The sequence below is a fragment of the Danio rerio genome, chromosome 11 (genome assembly GCF_049306965.1).
Source record: "Danio rerio strain Tuebingen ecotype United States chromosome 11, GRCz12tu, whole genome shotgun sequence".
Classification (NCBI taxonomy): Eukaryota; Metazoa; Chordata; class Actinopteri; order Cypriniformes; family Danionidae; genus Danio; species Danio rerio.
In genome coordinates, this window is record NC_133186.1 from 17,151,760 (window position 1) to 17,162,582 (window position 10,823).

General features: G+C 38.8%; 1 protein-coding gene across 1 annotated transcript; it reads left to right on the top strand.

The window, feature by feature from the left end:
* The first annotated feature begins 3,972 nt into the window (after positions 1 to 3,972).
* Positions 3,973 to 9,729, top strand: LOC141376694 (uncharacterized). The gene is made up of 2 exons (XM_073917229.1): positions 3,973 to 4,072; positions 5,917 to 9,729. Exons 1-2 carry the CDS (start codon positions 4,067 to 4,069, stop codon positions 9,250 to 9,252), a joined length of 3,342 nt encoding a protein of 1,113 aa, XP_073773330.1. The 5' UTR covers positions 3,973 to 4,066; the 3' UTR covers positions 9,253 to 9,729.
* Positions 9,730 to 10,823: the final 1,094 nt, after the last annotated feature.

Sequence of the window (10,823 nt, forward strand, 5' to 3'; positions counted from 1 at the left end):
CATTCTTTTTTTGTTTTAGACAACATTTCATGCACTGTTAAACATGTTAAAGCAAGTTGCAAGTGAAAATCTATGTATCTGATTGAGTTTGCATTACTGTGATTTGACCTATCTGCTGGCTGAGATAAGCTCATTTTCAACGTCCAATTCAGAAAGTGATAAAAACAGATCCAGCCATAAAATGCATCATTCTTTTTTGTTTTAGACAACATTTCATGCACTGTTAAACATGTTAAAGCAAGTTGCAAGTGAAAATCTATGTCTCTGACTGAGTTTGCATTACTGTGATTTGACCTCTCTGCTGGCTGAGATAAGCTCATTTTCAACGTCCAATTCAGAAAGTGATAAAAACAGATCCAGCCATAAAATGCATCATTCTTTTTTGTTTTAGACAACATTTCATGCACTGTTAAACATGTTAAAGCAAGTTGCAAGTGAAAATCTATGTCTCTGACTGAGTTTGCATTACTGTGATTTGACCTCTCTGCTGGCTGAGATAAGCTCATTTTCAACGTCCAATTCAGAAAGTGATAAAAACAGATCCAGCCATAAAATGGATCATTCTTTTTTTTGTTTTAGACAACATTTCATGCACTGTTAAACATGTTAAAGCAAGTTGCAAGTGAAAATCTATGTCTCTGACTGAGTTTGCATTACTGTAATTTGACCTCTCTGCTGGCTGAGATAAGCTCATTTTCAACGTCCAATTCAGAATGTAATAAAACCAGATCCAGCCATAAAATGCATCATTCTTTTTTGTTTTAGACAACATTTCATGCACTGTTAAACATGTTAAAGCAAGTTGCAAGTGAAAATCTATGTCTCTGACTGAGTTTGCATTACTGTGATTTGACCTCTCTACTGGCTGAGATAAGCTCATTTTCAACGACCAATTCAGAATGTAATAAAACCTGATCCAGCTATAAAATGCATCATTCTTTTTAGTTTTAGACAACATTTCATGCACTGTTAAACATGTTAAAGCAAGTTGCAAGTGAAAATCTATGTCTCTGACTGAGTTTGCATTACTGTGATTTGACCTCTCTGCTGGCTGAGATAAGCTCATTTTCAACGTCCAATTCAGAAAGTGATAAAAACATATCCAGCCATAAAATGGATCATTCTTTTTTGTTTTAGACAACATTTCATGCACTGTTAAACATGTTAAAGCAAGTTGCAAGTGAAAATCTATGTCTCTGACTGAGTTTGCATTACTGTGATTTGACCTCTCTGCTGGCTGAGATAAACTCATTTTCAACGTCCAATTCAGAATGTAATAAAACCAGATCCAGCCATAAAATGCATCATTCTTTTTTGTTTTAGACAACATTTCATGCACTGTCAAACATGTTAAAGCAAGTTGCAAGTGAAAATCTATGTCTCTGACTGAGTTTGCATTACTGTGATTTGACCTCTCTGCTGGCTGAGATAAGCTCATTTTCAACGACCAATTCAGAATGTAATAAAACCTGATCCAGCTATAAAATGCATCATTCTTTTTTGTTTTAGACAACATTTCATGCACTGTTAAACATGTTAAAGCAAGTTGCAAGTGAAAATCTATGTCTCTGACTGAGTTTGCATTACTGTGATTTGACCTCTCTGCTGGCTGAGATAAGCTCATTTTCAACGTCCAATTCAGAAAGTGATAAAAACATATCCAGCCATAAAATGGATCATTCTTTTTTGTTTTAGACAACATTTCATGCACTGTTAAACATGTTAAAGCAAGTTGCAAGTGAAAATCTATGTCTCTGACTGAGTTTGCATTACTGTGATTTGACCTCTCTGCTGGCTGAGATAAACTCATTTTCAACGTCCAATTCAGAATGTAATAAAACCAGATCCAGCCATAAAATGCATCATTCTTTTTTGTTTTAGACAACATTTCATGCACTGTTAAACATGTTAAAGCAAGTTGCAAGTGAAAATCTATGTCTCTGACTGAGTTTGTATTACTGTGATTTGACCTCTCTGCTGGCTGAGATAAGCTCATTTTCAACGTCCAATTCAGAATGTAATAAAACCAGATCCAGCCATAAAATGCATCATTCTTTTTTGTTTTAGACAACATTTCATGCACTGTTAAACATGTTAAAGCAAGTTGCAAGTGAAAATCTATGTCTCTGACTGAGTTTGCATTACTGTGATTTGACCTCTCTGCTGGCTGAGATAAGCTCATTTTCAACGTCCAATTCAGAATGTAATAAAACCTGATCCAGCTTAAAATGCATCATTCTTTTTTGTTTTAGACAACATTTCATGCACTGTTAAACATGTTAAAGCAAGTTGCAAGTGAAAATCTATGTCTCTGACTGAGTTTGCATTACTGTGATTTGACCTCTCTGCTGGCTGAGATAAGCTCATTTTCAACGTCCAATTCAGAATGTAATAAAACCAGATCCAGCCATAAAATGCATCATTCTTTTTTGTTTTAGACAACATTTCATGCACTGTTAAACATGTTAAAGCAAGTTGCAAGTGAAAATCTATGTCTCTGATTGAGTTTGCATTACTGTGATTTGACCTATCTGCTGGCTGAGATAAGCTCATTTTCAACGTCCAATTCAGAAAGTGATAAAAACAGATCCAGCCATAAAATGCATCATTCTTTTTTGTTTTAGACAACATTTCATGCACTGTTAAACATGTTAAAGCAAGTTGCAAGTGAAAATCTATGTCTCTGACTGAGTTTGCATTACTGTGATTTGACCTCTCTGCTGGCTGAGATAAGCTCATTTTCAACGTCCAATTCAGAAAGTGTTAAAAACAGATCCAGCCATAAAATGCATCATTCTTTTTTGTTTTAGACAACATTTCATGCACTGTTAAACATGTTAAAGCAAGTTGCAAGTGAAAATCTATGTCTCTGACTGAGTTTGCATTACTGTGATTTGACCTCTCTGCTGGCTGAGATAAGCTCATTTTCAACGTCCAATTCAGAATATAATAAAACCAGATCCAGCTATAAAATGCATCATTCTTTTTTGTTTTAGACAACATTTCATGCACTGTTAAACATGTTAAAGCAAGTTGCAAGTGAAAATCTATGTCTCTGACTGAGTTTGCATTACTGTGATTTGACCTCTCTGCTGGCTGAGATAAGCCCATTTTCAACGTCCAATTCAGAATGTAATAAAACCAGATCCAGCCATAAAATGCATCATTCTTTTTTGTTTTAGACAACATTTCGTGCACTGTTAAACATGTTAAAGCAAGTTGCAAGTGAAAATCTATGTCTCTGACTGAGTTTGCATTACTGTGATTTGACCTCTCTGCTGGCTGAGATAAGCTCATTTTCAACGTCCAATTTAGAATGTAATAAAACCTGATCCAGCTATAAAATGCATCATTCTTTTTTGTTTTAGACAACATTTCATGCACTGTTAAACATGTTTGTTGCGTGTGGCGTTCACTCCTGCCATTAATAATTACTTTCGATTGATCTTGTTTGTCCTTTTCCCTTTTCAGTTTTCTATTGGTTAACCTGGTGGCGTCAGGCCTTTAAAACAAACGGAAGCGGACTTCTACGCCCCTCATTCCTCCACGTCACCACAGTCTTTGACGGCTTTATTGTTGTGTTCTCCTTTATGCTTTCCTTTTGATATTTGTTTGGAGTGGGGAGCTCCAACCTGCTTTAGGTTTGTTTGGTTGTTCTTTATTATGTTGTTGGGCTCCCCATCTCTTGTCAATTTGGATTGTTTTGTTGGTTATGTTATATTAATAAATAATTTAGCTGGAGAACTTTGGCCGTTGTTTATTATGTTACGTTGTCTTTTGGTCACGAGTCTTATTTAAGTTAGGGACCGTAACATAATTGGGGGCTCGTCCGCTTCTCTTTAAGTTGTTTCACTTTGTTCTCTTTTTGATACCAAACTTGTTTGACTTTACTGAACGATAGATCGTTAGACTAATGTTTGGTTCTCATGGGGAATTCCTCATGACGTAATTTCGCGTCATAGGGAATCCAGCGTAGCGTGTCACACCGGAGCGTGTGCATGTGTGTGTGTGAACATCGTGTTTGTTTTGCTTGATCAACGCGGTTGCATGGCAAAGCTTGCTGGAAATGCAGGTAAGTGAAGTGTTTTTGTATACTGTTAATTGCATAGCGGCCTTTACTCCCCTGTTAGGTTAAAGAGGCGTTGTCCTTTGGACTTCGTCTGTTTTTTGTTTTTGTAGTGTCGCAAAGAGGCGGTTAGTGTTATCTGTTAACGCAGATATCTCGGGAGCACGTCCGTAGGATTTTGTGGGGTCGTCTATTATAGATTGTCTCACAATCCTGCTGGTTTTTAGTGCATAATAACCCGCCGCTGAACTGCGTGAAGACTAGGTGAGTTAGACAGGTGAAGTTCCGTTAGGCAGGCGCAGATAGAGGGGTGTATTTGCTCGCATTTGGTATACTTTGTAACGTTTGTTGTCACTTCACTTTCCTTTGCATTATCTTTCTATTTTATTATATAGTTAATTTGCGGAAGTTTGTATTTTGCTGTTGGATGATTAAGATTTGACGCAGATTTGATTATTTTGTATATTTGTTATTACTATTTTGACTGCGTGTTTTTCAATCTTATTATGGAGTTTAGTTTAGAGGAATTTGTTGCTCATCCGAGCATAGAGAAACTTGAACAGTGTACTAAAAGTAATCTGTTCTCTATTGCTGCTCACTTTGAAGTACCACTCTCTAAACAAGAGAAAAAACAGAAAATTAAAAATGAATTGCATACAGCCTTATGTGAAATGAGTATCCTTCCTCCTGTTAGTGCTGTCACTTCACATGCTGATGTGCAGCCTGACTCTGAATTGCGTAGACTTGAGTTGCAAGTAGAAATACGGCGATTAGAGCTCAAGGAAAAAGAGCTAAAGCATGAATTTGAGCTGCGTAAATTTGAGATACAGGAAATTGGAAGACGTGAATCTGCTCGTTTGTCTAGGCAGTCAAGGGATTTTGATCCGGAAACAGACTTTGACATTAATAAATGCATTCGTTTAATTCCTCCTTTTTCAGAGAGAGATGTGGACAAATATTTTGTACTTTTTGAACGAGTGGCTACGACATTGAAATGGCCTAAAGAGGTATGGACTCTTCTTTTGCAATGTGTATTCACAGGAAAAGCCCAGGAGGCATATGCTTCTCTTTCACCTGAATTAAGTTTAAAATATGATCAGGTGAAATCTGCTGTTTTAAGGTCCTATGAATTAGTACCCGAGGCCTATAGGCAAAAGTTTAGGCGTTATAAAAAAGCTGAAAGCCAAACTTATGTCGAATTTGGTCGTGAAAAAACTGTACTTTTTGATCGTTGGTGTTCTGCACAAGAAGTGAAAAATTTAGAACAGCTTCGTGATCTAATTTTAATGGAGGAATTCAAAAATTGTCTACCAGACAAAATTGCAACATACTTGAATGAACAGAAAGTCACTAATGTACTAGATGCTGCGGTATTAGCCGATGAATATGTTCTGACTCACAGAGAGAGCTTTGAAAAGCCATCTTTCTCTCCGTTGCAGCGTAGTCCTGTCACGCACTTTCACACTGAGCACAGTGCTAAAGATGCAGCTAGGCCAAGGCCAGTATGTGCTTATTGCAAAAAACGTGGTCATTTAATCAACAGCTGTTTTTTGTTGAATAAAAAGAAGCCTAAAACTGTGGCACTGGTAGAAAAAGTCTCAACATCAAACCTTTTTCAGTCAGGGTGTGTTGATTTGGAGATTTACTCACCATTTATAATGAAGGGAGTTGTTTCCTTGTCAGACAGTGATGTAAAAGTTCCTGTAACCATCTTGCGTGATACTGCCGCTTCTAGATCTATCATTCTACAAAGTGTGTTGCCTCTTTCTGATAAAACTTCGTTAAACTGCAATGAGATTGTTCAGGGATTTGGAATGAAACTTGTTAACCTGCCAATGCATTCTGTCCAGCTTGAGTCGGATCTGGTGTCTGGTCCAGTAGCAGTTGCAGCATGCACAGCTTTTCCAATAAAAGGAGTGGATTTTCTCTTGGGGAATGATCTTGCTGGGGGCAAAATCTTAGTGAGTCCTGAAGTAACTGCTGTGCCCTTTTTGTCTGAAGGCCCAGATGAACTGCAGGTGAAGTATCCAACAGTGTTTCCTGTATGTGCTGTCACTCGGTCAATGGCTAAAGCTAACTTGATAGACTCTGATGGCTTGGAGGATAGTTTTATGATAGATCTTGACAAAGAACCTAAAGTAGACTCTGATAGTGGCCCTGTTTTGAGTTCTCCATCTTCAGTCTCTGATTTTACAGAGTTGGATGGAAAATGTGAAAACTCATCAGCTGACAATGTGCTAGAACGTTCTGAGCTGTCTGAGAACTTTAGTGGGGTTCGTATGTCAAAAGAACATCTAATTTCTGAACAAAGGAGTGATGATTCGCTCGTTTCTCTGTATGAATTGGCTGTCCCTGAAGAAAAGCTTATCGACAATGTGTCTGGTTATTTTGTCAAAAATAACATTTTAATGCGCAAGTGGACGCCATATTCTGCTTCTGTGCATGATGATTGGAGCACTGTAACACAAATTGTTGTTCCAAAAAAGCTTCGAGGTGAAATACTCAGTTTAGCTCATGACAACCCCTTAGCTGGTCATTTGGGTGTCACCAAAACCTATGATCGTATTTTGCGTAATTTTTTTTGGCCAGGTCTAAAACGGGATGTGAAGTGGCATTGTAGAACATGTCATACTTGTCAAGTAGCTGGAAAGTCAAATCCACCGATTCCACCTTACCCTTTATATCCTATTCCAGCTGTAGACTCGCCGTTTGACCATGTCGTGGTGGACTGTGTAGGCCCATTGCCTCGTACCAAATCTGGCAGTAAATTTTTGTTGACCATTATGTGCGCTTCAACACGTTTTCCTGAGGCCATACCCATCCGCAAAATTACGGCCACGTCAGTAGTAAAAGCACTGACCAAGTTCTTCTCACTGTTTGGGCTTCCCAAGGTAATTCAAACGGACCAGGGAACAAATTTTATGTCTCGTGTTTTTAAACAGGTCACCAATCAGCTGAAAATATCCCATAACTTTTCAAGTGCTTACCATCCTGAAAGCCAGGGCACATTGGAGAGATTTCATCAGACCCTTAAATCAATGCTTCGTGCATATTGCCTGGAGTTTGAAAAGGATTGGGATGAGGGTGTGCACTTGCTTTTGTTTGCAGCTCGAGAAGTGGTGCAAGAATCTACTGGCTTCAGCCCAGCAGACTTGGTGTTTGCACATAATATCCGTGGCCCTTTGAAATTGCTGCGAGACAATTGGTTGAATGAATCGGAACAAAAAAATATACTGGATTATGTTAGCTCTTTTCGGCACAAGCTACATCGTGCATGTGAACTGGCTAAACAGAATTTAGCAGTTGCTCAATCCAGGATGAAAAACTGGTTTGATAAGAACAGTGTGGACAGACAGTTTAAGCCGGGGGACAAAGTTTTGGTATTTTTACCGATTCCTGGCTGTAGCCTTCAAGCGAGGTATAGTGGACCTTATGTCATTGAAAAAAGGGTAAGTGATAGGGATTATGTGGTTGCTACCCCCGACCGTGTTCGTCGTAGCAGACTCTGCCACATCAACATGATCAAACCTTATTATGATCGTGGGCAAATGATTCCTCACAGCTCTAAAAAAATAAAAACAGCTCCATCTATGCCTAACACTGAGTGTTCAACTGTCTCAAGTGTGTTACAGGTACAATCATTTTCCGGGTTGTCATCGGGTGCTGACAGTGTCATTGAGAACTCTGAGTCGCTGTCTGATCTTGAAGCTGGCGGCGACATTGAGAGTCCATCCGTGGCTACAGTTCAAGGATGTTTAAAAAATTCTGAGATGCTTGCTAATCTTGACTCTTGTTTTTTGCATCTTTCTGATTTACAGAGAACAGACATATTTAAATTAATTAAGTGTCATGTTTCCCTGTTTTCAGATGTTCCATCTCAGACTCATGTGCTGCAGCATGACATCGATGTTGGTGCTAATGCTGCGATTAAACAACATCCATACCGCGTCAACCCTGTGAAACGTCAGCGACTACAAAATCAAGTCAATTATATGTTGGCGCATGGTATTGCAGAACCTAGTATTAGCTCATGGAGCTCGCCCTGTCTTTTGGCTATGAAGTCTGATGGATCTGAACGTTTCTGCACGGACTTTAGAAGGGTTAACAGTGTCACAAAACCTGACTGTCACCCTCTTCCTCGTATGGAAGACTGTGTTGACCGTGTGGGGTCGGCTGTGTTTGTGACAAAGTTAGACCTTCTTAAAGGATTTTGGCAGGTGCCATTAACTCAACGTGCAAAGGAAATCTCGGCATTTGTTACACCTGATGCCTTCTTACAGTATACAGTAATGCCTTTTGGGGTACGCAATGCGCCCGCGACATTTCAGCGGTTAGTTAACTGCGTGTTGGGGGGAGTGCCAGGATGTGAGGTGTATCTAGATGACATCGTTGTTCATTCAAAAACGTGGCAAGAACACATCCATCAGTTGACACAGGTTTTTGAGAAACTGACTGATGCCAATTTAACAGTTAATTTGGCCAAATGTGATTTTGCAAAAGCAACGGTAGTCTACTTGGGTAAGATTGTGGGCAGTGGCATGGTAAAACCAGTACACGCCAAGATTGAGGCTATCACGTCATTTCCAGTCCCTTCCACACGTCGCGAATTACAGCGCTTTCTGGGAATGGCGGGATATTACCGTAATTTTTGTAAAAACTTTTCGACAGTAGTTTCTCCTCTCACCGACCTATTAAGTCCGAAGTCGGTTTTTAAATGGTCACCGGAATGTCAACATTCTTTTGAGTCACTTAAACACCTTTTAATGCATGCACCCGTCTTGGCGGCTCCAGTGTACGACCGTACATTCAAATTGGCTGTTGATGCTAGCGATGTAGGGGCAGGCGCTGTGCTTTTGCAGGATGGGCTTGATGGAGTTGAGCACCCAGTGTGCTACTTTTCAAAAAAATTCCAGAAACATCAAAAAGCATACTCCACAATCGAAAAAGAAGCTCTGGCGCTGGTTTTGGCCCTTAACAATTTTGAGGTTTATATTGGATCTTCATCTTATCCAATAACAGTCTACACTGATCACAACCCTCTCATCTTTATTCATAGAATGCGTAATTCTAACCAACGCTTAATGAGATGGGCTTTGTTTGTCCAAGCCTTTAACTTGGACATGAAACATGTTGCCGGTAAAAATAATGTGCTGGCCGATGCGATGTCACGTATTACCATATGGTGATGGGTGGTGTTTATTGTATTTTTGTTTTGTTTACCAGTCACCATTTTGGGGGTGGAGGTGTTGCGTGTGGCGTTCACTCCTGCCATTAATAATTACTTTCGATTGATCTTGTTTGTCCTTTTCCCTTTTCAGTTTTCTATTGGTTAACCTGGTGGCGTCAGGCCTTTAAAACAAACGGAAGCGGACTTCTACGCCCCTCATTCCTCCACGTCACCACAGTCTTTGACGGCTTTATTGTTGTGTTCTCCTTTATGCTTTCCTTTTGATATTTGTTTGGAGTGGGGAGCTCCAACCTGCTTTAGGTTTGTTTGGTTGTTCTTTATTATGTTGTTGGGCTCCCCATCTCTTGTCAATTTGGATTGTTTTGTTGGTTATGTTATATTAATAAATAATTTAGCTGGAGAACTTTGGCCGTTGTTTATTATGTTACGTTGTCTTTTGGTCACGAGTCTTATTTAAGTTAGGGACCGTAACAATGTTAAAGCAAGTTGCAAGTGAAAATCTATGTCTCTGACTGAGTTTGCATTACTGTGATTTGACCTCTCTGCTGGCTGAGATAAGCTCATTTTCAACGTCCAATTCAGAATGTAATAAAACCAGATCCAGCTATAAAATGCATCATTCTTTTTTGTTTTAGACAACATTTCATGCACTGTTAAACATGTTAAAGCAAGTTGCAAGTGAAAATCTATGTCTCTGACTGAGTTTGCATTACTGTGATTTGACCTCTCTGCTGGCTGAGATAAGCTCATTTTCAACGTCCAATTCAGAATGTAATAAAACCAGATCCAGCCATAAAATGCATCATTCTTTTTTGTTTTAGACAACATTTCATGCACTGTTAAACATGTTAAAGCAAGTTGCAAGTGAAAATCTATGTCTCTGACTGAGTTTGCATTACTGTGATTTGACCTCTCTGCTGGCTGAGATAAGCTTATTTTCAACGTCCAATTCAGAATGTAATAAAACCAGATCCAGCTATAAAATGCATCATTCCTTTTTGTTTTAGACAACATTTCATGCACTGTTAAACATGTTAAAGCAAGTTGCAAGTGAAAATCTATGTCTCTGACTGAGTTTGCATTACTGTGATTTGACCTCTCTGCTGGCTGAGATAAGCTCATTTTCAACGTCCAATTCAGAATGAAATAAAACCAGATCCAGCCATAAAATGGATCATTCTTTTTTTTTTTAGACAACATTTCTTGCACTGTTAAACATGTTAAAGCAAGTTGCAAGTGAAAATCTATGTCTCTGACTGAGTTTGCATTACTGTGATTTGACCTCTCTGCTGGCTGAGATAAACTCATTTTCAACGTCCAATTCAGAATGTAATAAAACCAGATCCAGCCATAAAATGCATCATTCTTTTTTGTTTTAGACAACATTTCATGCACTGTTAAACATGTTAAAGCAAGTTGCAAGTGAAAATCTATGTCTCTGACTGAGTTTGCATTACTGTGATTTGACCTCTCTGCTGGCTGAGATAAGCTCATTTTCAACGTCCAATTCAGAAAGTGATAAAAACAGATCCAGCCATAAAATGCATCATTCTTTTTTGTTTTAGACAA